Below are 22,440 nucleotides of genomic sequence, written 5' to 3'. Positions count from 1 at the left end.
GGAGATTAGTATTTCAGATAAACAATAGGGAGAGGCCTGACCCAGCGCAGTGGATGGAGCATTGGACTGGGACGTGGAGGACCCAGGTTCAAGACCCCGAGGTTGCCAGCTTAAGCATGGGCTCATCTGGCTTGAGCAAGGCTCACCAGCTTGAGCCCAAGGTCTCTGGCTTGACCAAGGGGTCCCTCAGTCTGCTGTAGCCCCACCCACCCTGGTCAAGGCACATATGAGAAAGCAATCAATGAACAACTAAGGTGCCACAGTGAAGAATTGATGCTTCTCATCTCTCTCCCTCCTGTCTGCCTATCCCTATCTGTCCCTCTCTGCTTTTTTTTTTCTCTTCACAAAAAAGAAAAAAACAATAGGGAGGGAATTCTTGGAAGCCCTAAGAAATGAATCCAGCAGAATACATGGCACCCTGGGCCAAGGGTAGAGTCCCTATGGCATTGACAACAGGACCCCTAACCACTGATGCCACCCCATGCCCACCCTCCACCCGGGTGCTGGAGCTCTGCTCATGAGACAGCCACACTTCCCTGTTCCAGCTCCTGCTGCAAAACTAGTCACCTGCCAGAGCCATCAGCTGTCATCTCTTCTCCAGGCTACAGGAAAAAGGGAAACTTATAAATGACCAGGTTTTCAAAAGCAAAATAGATTATATACCTGAGGATGTCACCCATATTTTTAGCAGCATTTTCTAGGTAAGTTATGTCAAAATAGAAAGGAAAGGAATGAAAAAAAAGAAAGGAAAGGAATGGCAGCTGAGTGAGAGGTAGTGGCTAACAAGACACCGGGAACTCATCCGGTCTCAGTGGGTATGCCCGGGGCCCAGGGCTCCTGGAGGCCTCCGTGCTCTGCGTCGCCAGTGCCTGATTTCCACTGCTTCTGTGGTCTCATCCACAGATACCCCCGCCCACATCTCCCCTCTGCCTGTTCACGTGCTGCGGTGAACACAATAGAGCGGCGATGTGGAAACATTCTGCACACGCAGCCATGCTTCTTCCCGTGGGTAGAATCCGGTGTGATGATCACCACCTCTCTGCAAGCCTCATGCAACAGCTGGACTCTGGTCCCTCACAAAGGCCTTGGCGGCTCACAGCCTCAGGGTCCCAAAGAACAGATGGCCCGGGGCCCTGCACTGTATCCGCACCCCACCCCAGGGGCACACTAGATGGCAGGCCATCACCCTATGTGCTCCCCTGGACAGCCCCAGACCACTGCTCTCACAGATACCAGCCTGGCTGCCCTGTCCCAGCTCCTGCTACGTGCACCCCTAAGGCTTCGTTCAGTTGGGCAGCCACCTCCACTGCCCAGCTCCTCCCATCTCCCCAGATTGGATGGTGATCACTACCATCCTTCTCCAAAGCACCTCGTGCTGACTTCAGATTGGGAGTCAGCACGCCTTTGTTTTTCCACCAGGTTGCGAGTTTCAAAGGGCCTGGGCTATGTTTTCAGCATCTCTGGATCCCAAGTGCCCAGGATACAAGAGGTCCTCAGTCTGTGTCTGATTGAACAAATGAATGGATGTCTGCAAGCGACATCTGAGAGCTGTGGTGGTCAGCCAGGGTGCTGATGCAACGTAAAAAATGATGAGCGGCAGGAAAAACTACACTCAGCCGCAGCTCACGGTGCTTGCCAGGGCACAACCATTTTCCAAGGTCCTAAGTCATTTTTTATTTTAGCTCCCAGCCTGCTCCTAACAATGGAACACAAGAAGGACGCAGGCAATTCTAGGACCCCAGCTCCACCACGCTCCTGTGGCCTCCTGGAAGCTAGGCTGAGGGTCCCCCTGCACACCTGCACTGACCTGGCCAGGGACAGGATATAAGTCCTTTAAGATTTTGATTTCTTTATTCCTGGTGGTTTTCTGTTCCCCTTTGGCCCTTCTACTCTCAGCATGCTCCTGAGCAGTCCAAATCATAAACAAGTGGACCCCAAACCCCGGGCCGCGGACCGGTACCGGTCCGTAGAGAAAGAATAAATAACTTATATTACTTCCGTTTTATTTATATTTAAGTCTGAACGATGTTTTATTTTTTAAAAATGACCAGATTCCCTCTGTTACATCCGTCTAAGACTCACTCTTGACGCTTGTCTCAGTCACGTGATATATTTATCCATCCCACCCTAAAGGCCAGTCTGTGAAAATATTTTCTGACATTAAACCGGTCCGTGGCCCTAAAAAAGGTTGGGGACTACTGTTATAAACCACTAGTTCGGTCTGACCTTCTTGTCCTTGATTTTATGCTGTGCCTCTTCCTAAATGCTCCCTGACCTAGATTTATGATGTTAAAATGAAAGGGAATGGAAGTTGAAGTTGACAATGCCCTGCTGCCCTTGGAGAAGCCTGTGATTGTGACCATGGAAGAGGCTTAGGCTAACAGGAGGCCTGGGACCCGCCGTTTATTTTGCAACATGACCTGGTGGACCCCCACAGTCCCCATCCACCTTTCCTATATGACTGTCTGCCTAGGTCACTGGATTGTGGTGAGACTGGACGAGACAAACAGGAAAACCTCCCTAAGAGAACCGTGACCGGGACAGCTTGTTCAAGAGCTGACCATATAGATTGTTCCAAGCTGTGTGTATACTAGAGTGATTTTCTGTGAATGTCCATGAGCTCCTCCAGGACAGAGACTGTGATTGCTATTAACTGAATTGGAAATCCATTGAAGCCCCCCACCTCGTGATGGCATTTGGAGACAGGGTTTTTGAGACAGGGCAGTTAGGTACAGATAAGTGGTGTGGCATGCTTCTGATGAGATTAGTGTCTCTATAAGAGGAAGAAACCAGAGCACTGGAGGTACTTTCTCCCCAGCCCACCCCCAGGTGAAGACACTAGGGAAAAGGTGGCTATGAGGCAGGAAGCAAGCCCTCACCAGGAACCACATCTGCCAGCACCTTGCTCTTGGACTCCCCAGCCTCCAGACTGCAGTGTTTAAGCCCCAGTGGTGTTCTGTGATGGCAGCCTGAGCCGGCTACCACAGTGGCTTAGTCACCCCAGCATCCCTGAAGTCAGATACCATGACTTTCACATAGTAGGCTTGGTTATTGGGTCTTTGCTGTGCCATCCCGACCTGGTCAGTAGTTCTTCACTCTGTTCCCGTTGTGACCCAAAGCAGCCATTTGTGAGAGACTCTGTCACGTGGGTCAGTGAACAGGCATTCTCATGACTTTGCTCAAAGGGCAAAGCTGTAGTTAGGCCTCATTGACCCCGAGTCCTACCAACACAGCTGTCTGATCACTGAACATGGGGCACTTGAGGGGAGATAACACAAGCTATGGTACAGAAACGGCCCTTCTGTCTCTGCAGCATCTGCCTGCCCTCCCGTCTGGCACCAGATTCCACAGGCTCCAGTGTTTCTGCAGGTCCGTCCTCGCAGACAGTGGCTTTCTAAATCATGCATGGTATTCCGGGGTGCCTTCTTGGAGGGGGTCGGCTTGCTCGAGTTGCCCTCAGGATTTGCTAAGTGGCAAAGAAGAAGAAGTAAATGACTCTTGAGCCTTCCCCATGATTAAAGTAGGTTTCGATGAGATCCCAGGCCCTTGGCCTCCCTGAGCAGGGCAGGCTGCGGGAGGAGCCAGGTTGGCATTACCGGGAGAGGGGGAGCACCTGGGCCGGTGTGGGTCAGAGAGGGGGCCTAGGAAAAACCCTTCTGATTTGGCTTCCAGCTGGTCCTGAGAGTTGAATGCTCTGATGAGCACACCTTGCCCATTTGTGAGATTTTGCACAGCATGGTTTGTGATCGAAGACCTGGACCACAAGTAGAGAAACCCTGGCTGAACACTAACCAGTACCAGCGCTGTGTTCCTCAGGTAAGCTGAGTCATCACCCACCCAGCTGTTTCTGTGATGCTAGAGCTCCTGCTAGATGAAAGGGAGTCAACACGACCTGAAAAGGGGGATGACCAGAACCCAGGGTGAACACAGCAGCTCCTGGAGAAGAAAGCACATCTCTGAGTTCAGAGACCTCCACCCGCCAACTCAAGCCCGGGGGAGGCAGGCAAGCACAGTCATCCTCCTACAGAACCAGGTAGGTCCCCCATTTTCCTCCCACACATCCAACCCTGGTACCCCCACACCCACCCCTCTCTCCAATTCACTCCCCTCCTATGGGGAGACATAACCCAAGGCCACAGCTGGGCTGGAGCCCTGGGCTCTCTGTCAGCACCAGAGCTCCAACCGAGCCCAGTTCGGAAAAGCAGGAGTGGCCTTTGGGGTCTAGGGGTTGAGGGGGTATGAGGGAAGACACTGAACTGTATTGAAGAGGGGGAAAGAGAACTGGGCACGGGGCGGGCATTGCTATGCTCGTGGCCAGAGCTCCCTGCCCTGCTCCTGGGGCAAATGGAGCCCTCAGCACACACAGACCCCGGAGTTCAGGATGGGGAACTTAAAAAAGACAACGAGACCATGTGAGATCGTCAATCCTTCATTTGTCTCTTCTGCAACCCTGCCATTGGTAAGGAGCCAAGTCAGTGACTGTCAGCCATCATGAGTGCCCCAGACCCATGGAGTAGGAGCAGCATGTTGGCTCTTCCCTGCTGTAGGTCCCTCCCCAAGCCACCAAACCTCAGCTGAGACCACCCACCCTGTGCCCCAGCCCCTAATCATCACACACACCAGTCCTACGGTCAGGCCAGGCCAGCCACTTGAGGTTGAGAAGAGCCATAAAACCATTCACTCCTTCCAAAACTATGTACTGAAGGGACATTCAGTGCTGGCCACTGCTCTCAACCCTCGGGATATACTTGTCCCTCCCTAAACATGGCTTCTAGCTTCAATCCTCACTCAGTATCACAGTCCGCTGAGCCTCGCACAGGGACAACCCCAGCCATCCTGAAGCACAGCCTGAGTGTGACAGGCTGATGCTACAGCTGACCAGCCCAAACCTGGACCACTTCACACCAGGAAGCCTCTCCCAGAGCCCCAACAAGCCTCACTCTGCCTGTGGGCTGGGGTCCCACCTCTAAGGAGATATACAACTGGCCCTCAATCCAACAGGGACACCTCCCGGCTCCAGGGTGAGGAATGTCTGACCTCACCGCATCCCTCAGCCTACAGGGGCCTTTTGTGGTCCCCCTTTGAGATGTTTCTGAAATTCTGTTCTCAGACCTTTAGTGCCTTTTGACAGGGTCTTACCCCCTGGGGTTCTAAAAGCCACCATTCTGGCCATTCCCCAAAGGAACTCCTGCAAACATCCCCACCAATCAGCTTGGGTCCAGGTGCGCTAAAGCGCCTCGTCCTTGACACTGGATGTGGGTGCCAGGGTCCCTCGGTGCACGCGCTGGTGCTTGAGCAGGTGCTGCTTCTGGGTGAAGCCGCGGCCGCAGGCAGCGCACAGGTAGGGCCGCTCGCCTGTGTGGTTGCGCCGGTGCCGCGTCAGGTTGGGCTTCTGGCTGAAGCGGCGGCCGCACTCCGGGCATGGGTAGGGCCGCTCGCCCGTGTGGATGCGCCGGTGGATGGTGAGCGCCGACCACCACGAGAAACTCTTGCCGCACTCGCTGCAGATGAACTGGCGCTGCTCGCCTGGCCCGGCCAGGCCCGCCGGCGCGCCGCCCCACCTCACGTCTCCGGGTCCCCGGGCCGCTGGGGGGCTGCGCGGTAGCACCGACCGGCCTGGGGGGACCTGGGTCTGCGGCTCAGCGCCCAGCACGGCGGTACCGGGGCGCAGCAGCGGGGCAGTGGCGGCGCCAGCATGCACGCGCTGGTGGGCCCGCAGCGCCGCGCGGGTGGCGCAGTTCTGGCCACAGCTGGGGCAGCACGCCGCCTGCGCACCTGGCAGGTGCGTACGCTGGTGCTTGAGCAGGTGCTGCTTCTGGCGAAAGCTCCGGCCGCAGTGCGGGCAGGGGTGCGGGCGCTCGCCCGTGTGGTTGCGCAGGTGCCGCGTCAGGTTGGGCTTCTGGCTGAAGCGGCGCCCGCACTCCGGACACGGGTAGGGCCGCTCACCCGTGTGGATGCGCCGGTGGATGTTCAGCGACGACCACCACGTGAAACTCTTGCCGCACTCGCTGCAGATGAACTGGCGCTGCTCGCCTGGCCCCGCGGCGGCGGCGGCAGACACGGCGGCCTCAGTCCCTGCTTGGCGCCACCAGCCCTGGCAGAACCCCAGCCAGGCCCACTCGGGGCGCCCCCGCGGCAGCCCCGGGCGCAGACGACATCTCCGGTGGGCTGCGGCGTCCCTGAGCAGTTCCGACAGCCCAGCACGGGCACCCTGGCGGTCCCGGGCATGAGCGCGCTGGTGGATACGGAGACCCACCTGGTGGCGGAAGCAGCGCTCGCACTCGGGACAGGAGTGTGTGGCCGGCCGCGAGTGGGTCTTCTGGTGCTTGAGCAGGTGCTGCTTCTGGCTGAAGCGCCTGGCGCATTCGGGGCAGCAGAAGGGCCGCTCGCCCGTGTGTTGTTGCTGGTGGCGCGCCAGGTTGGGCTTCTGGCTAAAGCTCTTGCCGCACTTGCCGCACAGGTATGGCTTCTCCCCGGTGTGGGTGCGCTGGTGGATCTTCAGGGAGGACCACCAGCTGAACCTCTTCCCGCAATCCAGGCACACGAAGTGACCCTGGGCGGCAGAAAGGGCAGGGCTCAGGGGGGTGGGAGCTGCCCCTGGAATGCGGCAGGCCAGCCCCTCATCGTGCTCAGTGGGAGGGGTCCACCTGGGACTCCCAGTCTCCTCCTGTACCCCCAAGGAGCGGGGCTTCCCCATGGTCTGGTGTGGCAGAAGGCCCCGGCGTTGCTGGAAAATGTTTTCCTTATCCTTCTTGGAAAGCGCGGCTGGTGGCACCAGTGTCTGCAGCAGTTGCTCAGGCTTCTCTTGCTTGGTCTTCATCACTGGGCCATCTGCCAGAGGCAAAGGCAGACAGGACGGGAACAGTCAGTCACTGCTCTGGGCGGGGAAGGAAAGGCTTGAGGGAGGGCAGAGCAGAGCAGAAAATAAGACAGGAGAGAAGAATGTAGAAAGCAGAAGTTTGAAAGGGGTGGGGAGGAAGTGGGGAGGAGAAAGAAGAGAGTAGGGAAAGGATAGGACAGTAAAGCAGGGGCAGGTTGGGGTCTGGAGAAGAGCAATCAATGGGAAAACTGCAAGCAAGAAAAGCTAAGTGAAGCCGCTGTGCCTGGGGCCCCTGGCTGTGCCGCTGCCCCACCCAGGGCCCAGGAGACACAGAATTGGTTCAAGACTCCAATCCAGTGAGGTCTTCCCACCCGGACAGCAAGCAGAACATGGCCAAGGGCAAACCTCTTGTTCTTTTTCTAAGGATCCATGTGCTGCAAGCTTGCTAAGAGAGTCTATGCCTAGTCTCTCAGTGGTTGGGTGACCAAGGCTCACAGCACCGCCAGATCCTCTCCAGGACAGCAGCTCACCTGCTTGACCTCAGCTGTTGGGCAACCTCACTTTTACTTCAACAAAACCAAGAGTAAGAAGGTTGGCCAGAAAGGTCTCAGGACCCAGGACAGGTGTCAGCTTGTCCTTGTACTAACCCTAGTCCCCCCCTTGAGCCCCCCAGAGTCCCGTACACAGGGCTGCTCAGGTCTATGGGGGCTCCATGTCTCCCTGGTTCATGGACACCCACCTGGTGGAAAAGGCCTGCTGCAGACACTGAATACAGACTGCATGATTCCATTTATATGAAGTTCAAAAGCTGGCAACACTAACCGGCCCCATTATGGAGGGCACTGCAATTGGAAGGGGACAGGAGGGGACTTCTGGGGTTCTGACGATGGTCTGCTTCTTGATCTGGGTGCTGGTTCCATGGGCATGTTCCCTTCATAAGAATTCATAGAGCTCACCACCTATGCACTTTTCTGTGTGCTACACTTCCATAAAAAGTTTACGTTCAATAAAAAGTAGGTAAAATGAAACAGTTGTGACCAAAGAAGAGAAACACGCACTAAACAACAGATTCCAATGTTAAAAAGACAAGAAAATAAGCCCAAACGAGGTCAGAGGAAGGAATTTAAAAAGCAGAGATTAGACAATAAAGAGAACATACAGATATTAAAAGGATTCTAAAACCCTAAAATACTGTTATATCAATTTGAAACATCTATATAAAATGGGTGGTTTTGTGGAAAAAAATATATAAATTAACAAAACTGACTCAAGGGGAAGTAGAAAGCACATCTATATAAACAATGAGAAGAGACTGAAAAGAAAGCTCAAGTTCAACCTTGAAAATGGGCGACAGGCCACTCTGCTGTGTGAACAACTTCCACTACAAGTTCAAGGGAAGGATTATTACCAGCTCACATAAACTGTGACAGTGACCAGGAGGAGAGGAAGGGAAGGAGCCTATGAGCTAGGAGGATCCAAGATCCAAATAAGACAAGGGTGGGGTAGGAAGGGAAATTATAGGTTTATTGTTCTTTGAAAGCAGATGCAAAGAACAAAAAACACAAAATCATTAGCAAAGCAGGTTCGGCAGTATGAAAAGAACAAGACATGTGACCTCACTGGGATTCCCCCCCAGGAAAGCAGAGATGGCTTGATACAATTCATGACATTAAGTTTTAAAAGGTGGGAAAGTTTAGACTATCTTATTAGGTGCCAAAAAAGTCCTATGACAAAGTTCAACAGCATCTCCAGAGGGAGAAAAGGAAGAAGAGGTGGAGGGAGGAGGAAGGCAGGGAGGGGAGGGGGGGAGGGAGGGAGGGAGGGAGGGAGGAAGGGAAGGATGGAGAGACGGATGGAAGGAAGGAAGGAAGGAAGGAAGGAAGGAAGGAAGGAAGGAAGGAAGGAAGGAGGGAGGGAGGCAGAAGGAGATTTCTTAGTCATCATAAAAAGGATCATTTTAAAATCACTCTAAATGGTAAATGGTTCAGGCAAAATTTAAGTTTTAAATGGAGAGCTATTGCTTAATGAGTATAGAGTTTCTAGATGACTTTAAAAAGTTGTGGAAATAGTGGTGATGACTGTACAACAATGTGAGTGCACTTAAATCTTGTTCTGTATATTTCACCACAATTTAAAAAAAATTAACAAAAAAGAGGGGGAACGGGCTTAAAAGAAGTAAGCTCTCAATTACCTCAAAACTTTGGCCATCTTGGCCCTGGCTGGTTGGCTCAGCGGTAGAGCGTTGGCCTGGCGTGCGGGGGACCCGGGTTCGATTCCCAGCCAGGGCACATAGGAGAAGCGCCCATTTGCTTCTCCACCCCCCCTCTCCTTCCTCTCTGTCTCTCTCTTCCCCTCCCGCAGCCAAGGCTCCATTGGAGCAAAGATGGCCCGGGCGCTGGGGATGGCTCCTTGGCCTCTGCCCCAGGCGCTAGAGTGGCTCTGGTCGCGGCAGAGCGACGCCCCGGAGGGGCAGAGCATCGCCACCTGGTGGGCAGAGCTCGCCCCTAGTGGGCGTGTCGGGTGGATCCCCATTGGGCGCATGCAGGAGTCTGTCTGAGAGTCTGTCTGACTGTCTCTCCCCGTTTCCAGCTTCAGAAAAATACAAAAAAAAAAAACAAAAAAAACTTTGGCCATCTTGAGTCATTCATTCCCTAAGCCTGGCCAGCAGGCAGCAGGAGCCATGGAGGGCCAAGGCTAGCAAGGAAGGGTGGCTGCAGCCCAAGGGCGCTCCCAGTCAGTCTCCAAGAGCCTCCCTCCATGCCCCCAGAGTCTGGGCTGGTGCTTTCCTCCTCTTTCCTAAGATCACAGGGTGCCACAGAAGTTGCTGTAGGGAGGAGAGGGGGGCCTGGCAGGCTCTACTTTCCTCTATGAATTAGGATTCCACTTGGAGGTTACCTGGGGAAAAGGTCCTTCTGTTACAATGTTTGGAACTGTCTGCCCTAGATTTTACTGTAATATGTCTGCATATGTGTGTGTGTGTCTCTCTCACACACACACCCAAGTGCACTCGGCAAAGTGACAGCCTGCACAGTGTGGGGTGGGGATGGAGGCGACTGGGAAGTCTGATGCCTGCATCAGGACCCAGCCCCAGTGTGGTGTCCACAAAGTATGCTGCCCCCTCTTAAGCTGGCTGCTTTGTTTCTTTTTTGCCCTATTGCCTGATTTTTGTCTCTGTCTCAAGGTCCACTGAAACGATTATCACAGGAGGAGAGGGGCTTTGGGGTTCCCAGAGGAACCCGATAAAGTCTGTGTCAGTGCCAAGAGGTAGGGTCCCTAGGGATGGGCCTTACGCCCTCTCCCAGCCAGAGCCACCCTGCTGCCGGGGTGGCCACACTGGCCAGGGCTGTGCCGGAGAGCCACCTTCAGGCGCCAGGGGCTGCCCCACCGTAGAAGCCGTGAATGGAGAGGACACTTCCATTCTCAGCAGCACCTGCCAGGGAGATACACACCGGCAGCTGCACAGGGGGCTCTAACCCCTCAGCTGATATAGACCATGAACTCATGAGTGAGCCCAGCACCCAGAGCTTGTTTTAACCCCTCGTCCTACCCAGAGTGCTGGTTCAGTGTTTGATTGGCATAGCCACTAGGAACACCCTGTCCTAGCACTCACCAAAGGCCTCGCTCTCCGCCTTGTGGGTGTATGTGTGTGCGCATGCGTGCACGTGTGTGCATTCTCTTCTCTGGCAAGTAATGAGCTGCTCTTTCTCATTTTCTTAGCTCCTGTAGCCTGTCTTTGTTCCATTCTTTGACGTGACCTTCAATGCCCTGCAATTTGACACCCTCTAAGCTACTGGTGAGGGCAGCAACTTGGCTGAGCTGCAGAGGGACATGGGACACGGAGCCGGGCGTGGGGAGGGGCTGCGGTTGGCTGGTGCCACCCCTTCTTCTGTCTTACCTGTGCTGCCGCCAGGCAGGCCGCTCTCCATCCCAGGGGTCCCACGGCATCGACAGGGCGCCCCCAACTCCGTCTGTGGGGGGGTGGGAGCAAAGGAAACAGTTGGCCTGGGGGACAAGGACGAAAGGGTTTCCCAGTCTGTGCGCTACCTCACAGAATGCATTCCTTCTTTTTCAAGAGCTTTTACATCTATGACCTCAGATGAAATGTGCAGGATTTTTTTTTTTTAGGATTTTTTAATTGTACCCACACCTGCTAGAAGGTAAAACAGACATAATTCCCATTTTATGAAGAGGAGCCTGAGGTCAGGCAGGGCCACTGACATCCCCAAGTCACAGAGGTGGCTGAATGGTGAGCAAAGCAAGATCCCAGGCCTTCTAGCTCCCAGACCACAGGCTCAGGGCCAGGTGCTCAACATTTGTGGGTCAGGGTGTGAAGGACGCTGCACGGAGAAACTCAAATGAGTGAGAAGCCGGAGAGGTCATGCACACACCCTGGAAGGCAGAACTGTCCCTGCAAGTCACAGCCCACCTCTCTCTAAGCCCGTCTGTGTCCCAACACAAAACCTCCCAGAGAGCGCTCCATGTAAGAACACACAGGCTGACTGGGCTACCAGTCCACCAATCTGTGGCTCACCTTGTGTTTTAATGCTCAAGTTGTTAGAACATTTCCTGATGGGCTTACTTCCTGCCCAGAACATGAGTGGGAACAGGTCGTGCTGCTCTGGTGCCTCGGGCTTTGTGCTGGCTGCCCCTCTGCATGGGGTGCTCTGTCTTAGATCTCTGCATGGTCCCCCTCGCCTCTTTTAGGTGGCCTTCTCTGGCGACCCCAGGTAAAATCACAACCTTAACTCCATCTCCCACTCCTCTGTGACACTTTGCCACCTGACGTGGTGTTTACCTGCCTGCTTATTCCCTGTCATCTGGAGGACAGGAACTTCTTGTGCCCACTGAGGAATGCCCAGGACCTGGGACATAGCCCCCCACAGAGAATACCTGACAGCGGTGTGTGGCACCCAGAGGAGGACTGTAGGCAGCCTGGGGTTCCCTTTCTCCACCCCAGCGACCCAGCGCCATGGACTGCCTCTGCTAAGGAGGGGATCTTGTTTCACGGGCCCGTACCCCCGCAGCCTCCACACTCCCCAAGAGGTCCAGGGAGGACCTGTGGCTCTCAGCTCAGCTCCAGCAGCTGCCACCAAGGGGCTTTTCCAGCCATCAGCTGCAGCCTCTCCCAGAGTGCCACCCTCACAAGGAGCTCCGTCACATCTTGCTCCCCATCTGGGGCCCCCGAGAGTCCCCCAGAGTCCCCATCCTAAGGATCCTCCCACCCCTCTCCCAGGTCCCCTTCTCAGGCTGGGAATCTGGATCCCACCGAGGGGTGAAGGGAGAGTGGGGGGGGAGTAAATACAAATCCAAAATGTGGAAGTCTTTTCCCCTAAGGCAGAAAAGAAAAGAGGGCCGTCCCCTTTCTTTTAGAGCATTTTCTTTGGAAAACTTCTCGTTGTAAGTTCTTTCCCTGTCTGAGATATATGTACATCATTTAAAAAGCAAAATAAGCCTATTGCTAGCTGTGCAGCCTAGGAGGGGTCTCTCTCAAGGACCTGGGAGCTATCTCTTTGAAATGTAAATATCAAAGGACCAAGGGCCCTGTCTCCCAGTCCCCAAGGGAGGGTGGCGGCCTAACCTGGGTGGACACCTGGCTCCAAGCTGCAAAACTACCTCCTGTCATAAAGATAGAAGTGTGCCTTCCCTCTGGATAAGGGCAGTTAACAAACCCAGGTAATTGGCCACCCCAATTATCAGGTGAATCCAGGATGAACTCTGTAAGGTCGGTGGATAATGGAGGATGGTCACGTGGGGAACCCAGACCCGCGAACTTTGGCTAGGACCGTCCACAACCAAGCGCGCCAAAAGAGAGTTCACAGGAACCCTTTGGAAAAAAGCGACCGTCTGCCAGCCAGTGAGATTTCACCACCACGTCATATTAGCTCGACTTCCCTAGAGGGACCCTTTAAATATCTCCCACGCGACTTCCCTGGCCTATATCTTTCTTTCTTCTGGGCCAGGGAACCTTGCCGGGCGGGATGCTTGCTCTGTACTCAATAAAGCCTTTTGTTATTCCACACTTGGTGGCTCTAGCCCCCTTCCTTCCTTCTTGGTGGGGAAAAATACCTTACAAACTCTGTGACAAATGGTCAAGTCCACTGACCTGAGGACTGGTGACAGTTTATTTCGAGAACGTGTATAACGACATGCACCTGCTGGGCTCTATAATGGGAGATTTCTCTCCGTCTTTGCAATCTCTTGGTGATTGCCTATGAAGCGCATCTCTCTGTGGTGTAATGCTTAGCCAATTAAAAAATAATAATAACTGTTGTTTCTCTCCTACTTTCATGAGGAGCTTTTCTGAGTTTAAGGGAAAAAGCCCTCCTGAACCAGGAAGCTTTTCTTTCTGTTGGAAAGAAGCTTCAAGGAAATTTTACGTTTTGGGCAAAGTGCTCAGAGCGACTCTGTGAAGGGCACCTTTGTAATTGTTGAAACTGTATGACTTGTACTGTTACTGTAATTTGTTTGTATGTACATCATTCCCTGCTCAGGAATGCCTGTGGTATGGATTGCAAAATGAGCAAAAGGGGTAGAATGTTAGCCAAGGAAGTTTGTAAAACATGATTTTTATGTCTGCTCGCTTCTAGTTTGCAATGGGGGCTGAGCATCCCCAGCTAAATGTGGTCTGTGAAATTGCAAATTACCTTCCTGCTTGGGAAGGGCCATTATTTTGCTAATGTAGAGGTATTCTCACCAGAAAGTTTTGAAGAGAGAAGGAAGGAGAAGCAAGGAGGAATGCAGGGGGAAGGGAGCCAGCAGGGGATTAACGACTTCAGATGGTTCTCTGAAAAAGTGCATGGGATGGCCCTGGCCAGTTGGCTCAGCGGTAGAGTGTCGGCCTGGCGTGCGGGGGACCCGGGTTCGATTCCCGGCCAGGGCACATAGGAGAAGCGCCCATTTGCTTCTCCACCCCCCCTCCTTCCTCTCTGTCTCTCTCTTCCCCTCCCGCAGCCAAGGCTCCATTGGAGCAAAGATGGCCCGGGCGCTGGGGATGGCTCCTTGGCCTCTGCCCCAGGCGCCAGAGCTAGAGTGGCTCTGGTCTCAGCAGAGTGCCCCCCGGGAGGGGCAGAGCATCGCTGCCTGGTGGGCAGAGCGTTGCCCCTGGTGGGTGTGCCGGGTGGATCCCGGTCGGGCGCATGCGGGAGTCTGTCTGATTGTCTCTCCCCGTTTCCAGCTTCAGAAAAAAAATACAAAAAAAAAAGAAAAAGAAAAAGTGCATGGGACAACTTGCTACACAGAGAAAGGAAGATAGGACTTATCTGAAAACCCCTTCCTCTCTCCTTTTCTTAAAAGTTTTTAAGACCTTAACTTGCTATTTCCAACGCTTATTCTCTGACCTCATCTAAACTCACCACCCCCCATCCTGGAGTCATGAGAGTGACGTACACCTCAAGAAAAGGGATCATGAGCCCTCTGCATGAAAACCTGTGTTCTGTAAAGGGGATATAACTTGTAAGGAGATCAACTTCGGGGAGCACGTGTCTTTGGAGCTACTAGCCCCAGATGCTCCACTGGCTTTTTAATAAATTCTCTTTTCCTCTAATAAAGTTATCTGAGTGTCTATCCTCCGTTGGGTCGCTTTCCTGCAACAAGTTGGCAGGTGAAGTTGTTTGTAGTTTGTTTTTTTTTAATGTTTTCTCCGTTTTTTTTTAAACTTTTTTTTTAATTTATTCATTTTTTTAGAGAAGAGAGAGAGAGAGAAGGGGGGAGGAGCAGGAAGCATCAACTCCCATATGTGCCTTGACCAGGCAAGCCTAGAGTTTTGAACCAGCAACCTCAGCGTTCCAGGTCGCCGTTTGATCCACTGTGCCACCACAGGTCAGGCCTGTTTGTAGTTCTATTCCCCCAGCAGGGCCGGATCTGCACCCCTACTACGTTAGAGACATAAAGCCAGCCCGTGGTTCAGAGAAAGGGGAGCCCTGAGAAGAGGGGCAGAGAGGCCACTGTGGGGGCCTTGATGGGCTCTGTGTCCCACGCCTTGGGGAAGTCTCTCACCGACGTCCGCCTGAAGAGGCTCAGGGGGCTGGAGAACAGGGAAGCCACCTGAACGAGGGGGAACTCATACTCATTCAGGGCGCAGGAGCCACAATTCAGGGAGAGGCCAGAGGGCGGGGCTTGGCCTTATTCACAAAACCCCAACACAAAACAGAGAGGCCCCTTGAGCCTAATCAAATCAAATCAGTCCTACTTGACCTATTCTGTCTTTCAAGAGGTATTAGGACCTAAAAAATAGCCTTGGGTGGCAGAGAGCCTTCAATTCTTGGTGAACAGTTCACAATAAATGACCAGGACAGCCCGTCCCACGTCACACGTCTGTCCCGCGTCCCTGGGTGCTTCTGTCTTGTCACACCTGGGCGCACAGGGGCGTGTGGTCTGAGCAAGACAGAAGTAGACACAGAAGGAAGGGGACTGTCATGGGCCCTAGGGGAAGAAATAAGAACGAGAGGGAAGGGGTAGGAGGAGAGGCACGGAGATGGGGATGGGAGGCAGGCAGGACATGTCTTGTGTGCCCACCTCCACCTGTGTGCTCAGGTGGGACATCTGGAAAACAGGCCGGCAGGGGTCCTGACATAAACAAACCTAGCGAAGTCCCTCCTCATGGCCACGTCTCTCCAGGTCAGCCAGGCCACCAGGTACACCCTGCCCCGGGCTGTGCCCTTTCCATCCTTCTCTCTTATCTGCCACCCACCCGTCTCGGCCCACTTGCCACATCACTCAGCTGACATAAGAGGTGCCCAGGAACCCACCCAGCAAGCTGCCTAGCAGCCAGAAAACAGAGGCAGAAGGGGCCAATCTGCCGCCACCCCCCCCCAATGCCCCAGTGCCCACATCAAGTTTCTGAAGGCCCCCTGGCCCACACTCCGCTCTCTAACGACCCTTCCCCTGCCCATCCAGCAAGTTCTGTGCAGATTGGGTCTCGGGACAGGACCCTGATCACTGCCCCGGCTCCAGCCCAGCCGTCCGCATGTGGGGTCAGAGTGCAGTCGGGATGAGAGCCTCCTCTACCAGAAGACCTCTGCGGGGGCAGCTGCCATGACAACTGCCAGACCGCACAAAGCAGGGATTGTGGCCTGCGGCAGGTGGTGAGATCTGGGGCAGCTGAAGGTAACAAAGGAGCTTCGGTCTTAGCAGAAATTTGGGGGCAGGAAGGGGGTGGACAGCAGCTGGGGTGAGGAGAAAGGCCACAGTGTGAGGACATGGCCAGGTCTCCCCCATCCTCCCAAGCTCAGGGCCCAAAAACCTGTCCACCAGCCAAGCGTATCTTTCTTCACAGACTCAGGCCCCAAATGGGGAAGAAGTGGATGGAGCCTCATGCATCCTTTGTCACCAGTGGAGCAGGGACCGGCCACATGCCCTCCACCAGGAGCTGAAGCTTCGAGGGGCAGTATCTCCCTGAGCCCCAGCCAAAGGCCCAGCTCCTAGGCACTGCTCAGCCATGAGCCCCCACCCAGTGCTGCATCCAGATCCGTGCTTCCTTACCTTCTCTTAACCATACCTTTCCCAACCCTCAGCCAGTTTAGCTCCACCTGGCCCTCAGTGCCTTGCCCGCCCCACCCAGCCTCTACCCCAGAGGTCCCCAAACTTTTTACACAGGGGGCCAGTTCACTGTCCCTCAGACCGTTGGAGAGCCGAACTATAAAAAAACTATGAACAAATCCCTATGCACACTGCACATATCTTATTTTAAAGTAAAAAAACAAAACGGGAACAAATACAATATTTAAAATAAAGAACAAGTAAATTTAAATCAACAAACTGACCAGTATTTCAATGGGAACTATGGGCCTGCTTTTGGCTAATGAGATGGTCAATGTGCTCCTCTCACTGACCACCAATGAAAGAGGTGCCCCTTCCGGAAGTGCGGTGGGGGCCGGATAAATGGCCTGAGGGGGCCACATGCGGCCCGCGGGCCGTAGTTTGGGGACCCCTCCTCTACCCTGTGCCACATGCTCTAGTCTGGCTAGCCCACTCTCAGCCTTATTTCCTCAGTGGTAACGGTTTCCCTTCTAGCAGGCCCCACTTGTCCTCTCCTGGCCCTCATCTATCATGTGAGCTCACGGATCAGACCCCCAAGGTGCGGGTCCAGACTGTGGCCAGGACCTATATGGGCAACCTGAGGGGGTATCTCAGATGCTCCCTGGGAATGGGAGTTCCGCTCTCCTACCTCATTTACCGAGGGGAGTGGGGGCTTCCCTGAGCTCCCTGATGTTGAGCTGGCTATGGAAAGAGGCGGTGATCTGCCAAGACTCCAAGAGGAACAGGGAGAACCACCACCTGCTGAGCAGCAGCTATGTGCCAAGCACTAGCAAGCTTAGCTGTTTCATCCCTCACAGCCCTCGTGGTGAAGAACCATGGCTGTTTGCTCAAGGTCACGCCATTGGCGAGGTGCTAGAGCCAGGGCTGAACGGGGCTCCTGCAAACTCGATTTTCAGGAGTTTGGTTTCTATTCCCCCATGTGGTAATTTGAATTTATATAAGTTACAGTAAAAATTCAGATTCCCAGTCACACTGGCCACACTTCAAGTCCTCAGCAGCCACATGTGGTTAGAGCTACATGTCCACATTCATGAAGTTCTACTGGATGGCCTTGCAACAGCCGTGCACTCCACAAGGTAGGGACCTTGCCCTACCCGATCCCTAATATGCAGAAGGTGCTCAGCTTATACTGAATGAATGAATGAATCAATCAATCAATCAAATGAACTGAAGAGGGCCAGGGCAGGGGGGGGGGGCAGGGGGGAGGAGCTCAGGGTTCCCTGGCCCCAGTGCTTTGTCACTAAAAACACACCTCTGCAGGAGTTGATGGTGAGCTCTGCCTAAGAAACCAACTCCAGTTAATATTTGCGGATGTTGCATTTAAAATAGACTATCACAGGCATGTGAAAAGAAATGCCACAGACACTAAATCACACATAAACACACCCAGGGATGTTCATACCTAACAGCTAGCACACACGGCTAAGTAAACAAACATCAAAGATGCACAGATACAAAGGAACCCACACCTGAGAACAGCTCCACAACCGTGTATACAAAGTCCAAGAAACTGAGAACTATAACAACCCCCAGAGCCACAGACACAGAACACCATGTGAGCCAGGGAAGCACAAATCCCTGCACAGTGCACTGGCGGAAACAAATGCGAATCTACACTGACAAGGAGCCCTCACAGGGCCTTGACCATCGCAACCAGCCCACAGCTCCAAGGAATGAACTCAGGGAGACGGGAGATGGGAATGGAAGCGAAGCGCCCACAGTGAGCCAGGAAGCTGCAAAAACTCAAAGCAGTTTTCCTAAAACTACAACTTGGACATTTCTACTTTGCTTAAAAGACTTCAGTGGGTCCTCAACACGTTCCGGTTCAGCTAAAAATTTCTTGGCAAAAGCATTTTAAACTCTGGCCTCTGCTCTCCTTACTATACCCCAAGCTGCCTCACTGTCCCACGCTGCAGCCCCCGACCTGGCCATGTCGTGGCATGCCTGTGACCAATCCTGGCATATTCTTGCCCAACTCTTCCCTGCCCAACCCAGATCAGGGATCACCGTTACTGGGAAGCTTTTCAGATGTGTCAGGCTCAGGTTACTGGCCCTTCTCAGTTTAACCTGTACTGTACACCCACCCAACCTCACAAGACTGTAAACATCTTAACACAGAAAGTGTTTCTCTCTCCCCAACACCCAGCTGTAAACCATTGGTAACAACTTTAATAAAGGAACATTTAAATGAAAGAAACTTAAGTCCAAAACGTTACAGAATCACAGAACCTTAAGAGTTAAAAGGAGACTAATACCTTCTAATGTCTTCCTTTTACAGATGAACACAGGGACCCAAAAAATAACAACCTAGAGGGTTCTGACCCCTCTGCTCCTCCTCTCTCCCCAACCCCCCAACCTCTGAGGCTTTGACCACACGCAACCTGGACTCTGGCTGACCAAGACCCAACTCCAGGTTCCATCCTGCCCAAAGGGCTGCAGGGGCATCATCCCTAGCCCTCCACCTTTTCAGGGGAAGAAGCCCTCAGCTCCTCCCTCACCCCCACTGAGATCTTGGCTCCTGTGCCCATTTTCCTGGAATGGGAAGACCCCAGGCTCTGGGTGTCTCTCATTGTTCTCACCCCAACCCTTATCCCCACTCCTGTAATGATTTATTAGGAACCCACGGGTCATTCTGTAGCGAGCACAGGGGCTCCTACCCTCCAGAAGGTCGGTCTTTCTGGGAGACTAACATAGCTCCTGACCGTCGGGACAGTACCTCCCCCCACACACACTCACCACCCGGTTCCTCCCCTTCTCACCGACCCCCTCCTGCTCTCTGCCCCTTCCTGCAGCCCCTCCCACGCACGACCCAGTCCCAGTCCCCACGGGTTGTGTGGGGGTGGGGAAAGTTCAGAGCCGGGGCGCGGGGGGCTCAGGAGACCCCGAGGCCCCCAAGGCCGCCTCGAGCCCGCGGATGGGTGGAGGCAGCGCGGGAGGAGCGGGCTGGGCGCCGGCTCCACGCACAGTCCGTCCCTCCGCACGCCCCTCCCCGCCCTGATTCAGAAGGACTCGGAGGGAGGGGACGGGAATAAATACCTTTGACTTTGAGGCTAAGGTTAACGAGAACTGCCACCCCCGGGGCGACTTGGGCTCTGGGCACCCCGGCCCCTCCGGTCCCGGGGCAGGCGGGGCGGGCGTGCATCCGATTGGCTGGCGGGTCTGGCCATCCCCAGGGCCGCCCCGCCATCTGATTGGCTGTAGCTCTCAGATGACCAGTTCAGCCCTATCGGAGAAGCCCGTGGGGCGGCCCTTTGTTCTCTAGAGCCAATAGCCAGGGTGGGCGGGCTGACCTCGCCTCTAGCGGGGCATGGCTTGGTCCAGAACGGCTCTAACGCGTTGGCTGCCCGGCGCTGGACCCGGTTCCTGGGCTTCGAAGGAAGGAGGGGGGAGCGGGGCGGGGCCAGGCTGTAGCCAGCGACCCGATGGGCAGCCGCTCCTGGCCTCTCCCGGCTCTCCCGCCCGGCCGGGGCCCCGCAGACCCGCGCTCTGAAATCCATCCAGTCCATCCGGTGCCTAAGACACGCCCGCGCTGGGCGCCGCTCTGGGTTCGGGGATCCCACGCTCACACTCGAGTGTGCATGTGACATGGTGTGGTGCTCGGCACGACAGCACACCAGGTGTTAGAGTGAGACGTGCGTGTCTCGAGTGACAGGAGAAAAAAACATCCCTGCGCACCCGCGCGACCCCCACGCCATGGGCGCGTGACGAGCGGTCCCGAGGTCTCCACGAGACTCAGACAAACAGCATTCGCCCCAACCCCTCGCCTTCTCGTCGAGGAAACAGCAGCCTGCGCAGGTCACGTTCCTGAATCTAGTGTCACTGCTGATTTAGAGGCAGGGTCCAGATGGCCAAGGAGGGTCTCCTGTTCCCAGAAACCTTCAGGAAGGAGAACTTCCTCTTCTGCCCACCCTGATTGGAAGGTAGCGCTCCTTTATGTCAATAAAACTCCTCACACGGCCACCCTACAGGGAGCTGGCTATGTCAGCTTCCATTGGCAGGATGCCCTCTGGAGCCGCTTAGAAACCGCCTTTGGAACAGGAGGTTGATACAAACAGAAGCTGGGCCCTATTCTAATGAACGCCAGCATTTGCCCTGGGCCCAGTGGCCGTTTAGCCTCTTCACACAGTAGAAACGGGGGACTGGGATTCTAGCAGTTCAACCACAAAGTTTTTGTGCACTTTTTACAAAAGGTACTTTCTGTATCTGGGCTTTGACATACTTGTCTGTAAAAGAGTTGCATACGTACCTTACTGGACTCTTACGAGATCCTAATTGGTTCTATTGTCTGTAGCAGCCATTTTCAACCTTGTTCATCTCATGGTACGCACAAACTAATAGCTAAAATTCTGTGGCACATTGAGAAATATCCTTTTTTGCTGATGTGACCAAAAAAAACCAAAACACAACAGGTCTAGTTTTGATTGATTTACAAAAAAAAAAAAAAAATAGTAATCTCTTACCCTTTTTGCTCCAAAGTGACTTTTTAAAAAAATCAGGTGCCTATACTTATATAATGCAGATTTCTGGTACCAAGAATTAACCAATCAGACACAACCTTATTATGTGATGTGACCAATAAGATGCAACTCTATTATGTGACCTATATATTTGTGGTTCAAGACACGGCATTCACACCAGACAGCTATTGTTGTGTTGACTGTCCTGTTTTTTATTTGGAAAAAAGGTCAGTGCCCCTGACTAAATAGTCAGGTATTGCATGTTTTAAAAATTCTTGCGACACACTGGTTGAAAATTACCAGTCTGTGGAAGCATTTGTAAAGTAACCCTACCCAGAAACCAGATGTCACTAAGCATCAACTCTTTAAAAGTCTGTCATCTATTTTTGTGTGTGTGTGTGACAGAGACAGAGATAGGGACAGATGGGGACAGACAGACAGGAAGGGAGAGAGATGAGAAGCATCAATTCTTCGTTGTGGCACCTTAGTTTCTCGTTGATTGCTTTCTCATATGTGTCTTGATGGGGGTGGGGGGTACAGCAGACCGAGTGACCCCTTGCTCAAGCCAGCGACCTTGGGCTTAAGCTGGTGAGCCTTGCTCAAACCAGATGAGCCCACGCTCAAGCTGGCGACCTCGGGGTTTTGAACCTGGGTCCTCCGCGTCCCAGTACCAGTCTATCCACTGTGCCACTGCCTAGTCAGGCTCAGTCATCTATTTTCTAGAGTACCTACCGGAGGCTCATGTTCTAGTTCCAGATTTGCCCCTGGTTTCAAGTGGGGAAGTCACTGTCCCTCTTTGGGCCTGTTTCCTCCTCCACAGAGTGAGATTTCCTCCAGATTGACAATTCATGACCAAGGTCATCCCAAGGGTGGAAAGAATGAAACATAGCTGGGATCCTATTTCCATAACATATAGAAGGTGTAGGTTATATATGCAGATCTGAAAATGCACGGAAAAAACCATCTCTGGAAGGACACCCTCCGATTCCCCACATGGAGTAAAGAGAATCAATATGGGGGAGGGGAGGGACATGAAGGACTTCCACATTAAACTATACATCTTAGTGTATCTGCATTAATTTTGACAAGATAATTTAATACTTATGTAATTATAGGGGGGAAAAGCCCAGGGCTCTTCAGAACAGGGCAGCTGCTGTCAGCAGAACGCTGACCCATCTAACTTCAGGCTTCGTTTGTGCTATACTGAGTGAGCAAGGGCTTGGGACCCACGAGGCCCCCTGCGGCACTCAGGAACCATGGGCAAGTTCACTCTGTCCTGCCTTACCAGCCCCCTCAAGGCGACTTCTGTGGCTTTCCCTGAAACTTGGTCCTCTCCTCACCATCTCTACACCCAGAAGCAGTGGGCAGCACAGCAGTAGAGGACACTCAACACCTGCCTTCTGTCCATACCAGGCATTTAAATCCTTTAAAGGTGATTTTTCAAAGTTAGGACCCCTTGGTCAGATTCCTCCTCTCTCATCCTTCTCCCTGACCTCCCCCCTCAATAGTAACCCTAGATGCCCGAGGACCCGTCTCCTGCTCCCTGACCCAATGTCTGCCTACTCTCATGATATACCTTCCCTGCTTCCCCAATAAAGCTCAGCTCTCTTGGACACATCTCTTCCC

At 53.6% G+C, this 22,440-nt stretch overlaps 1 protein-coding gene across 6 annotated transcripts; it reads right to left on the bottom strand.

The window, feature by feature from the left end:
- Positions 1-4,413: 4,413 nt before the first annotated feature.
- ZNF775 (zinc finger protein 775) lies at positions 4,414-19,487 on the bottom strand. 6 transcript variants are annotated; one of them, XM_066363020.1, is made up of 4 exons: positions 19,394-19,453; positions 10,716-10,788; positions 7,643-8,566; positions 4,414-6,831 (listed from the first exon to the last, which is right to left on the bottom strand). In XM_066363020.1, the coding sequence occupies exons 3-4, from the start codon at positions 7,755-7,757 to the stop codon at positions 5,228-5,230; spliced, it is 1,719 nt and encodes a 572-aa protein (XP_066219117.1). In that variant the 5' UTR covers positions 7,758-8,566; positions 10,716-10,788; positions 19,394-19,453; the 3' UTR covers positions 4,414-5,227. The 6 variants fall into 6 exon arrangements, with proteins under 6 accessions (XP_066219117.1, XP_066219118.1, XP_066219119.1 ...); XM_066363021.1 differs by having other exon boundaries at positions 7,643-8,544; XM_066363022.1 differs by lacking the exon at positions 19,394-19,453 and adding an exon at positions 11,352-11,367.
- Positions 19,488-22,440: the final 2,953 nt, after the last annotated feature.

The sequence above is a fragment of the Saccopteryx leptura genome, chromosome 2 (genome assembly GCF_036850995.1).
Source record: "Saccopteryx leptura isolate mSacLep1 chromosome 2, mSacLep1_pri_phased_curated, whole genome shotgun sequence".
Classification (NCBI taxonomy): Eukaryota; Metazoa; Chordata; class Mammalia; order Chiroptera; family Emballonuridae; genus Saccopteryx; species Saccopteryx leptura.
Note: the sequence above shows the minus strand (reverse complement) of the source record. Positions and strands in the feature narration are given on the sequence as shown.

Bases quoted from the DNA above. Each gene is read 5' to 3' on its own strand.
- ZNF775 (XM_066363020.1), bottom strand. From the start codon at position 7,757: ATGAAGGGAACATGCCCATGGAACCAGCACCCAGATCAAGAAGCAGAC. The intron at 6,832-7,642 runs GTTAGTGTTGCC...TGCCTCTGGCAG, and splicing joins TGCCCTCCATAATGGGGCCG to ATGGCCCAGTGATGAAGACC.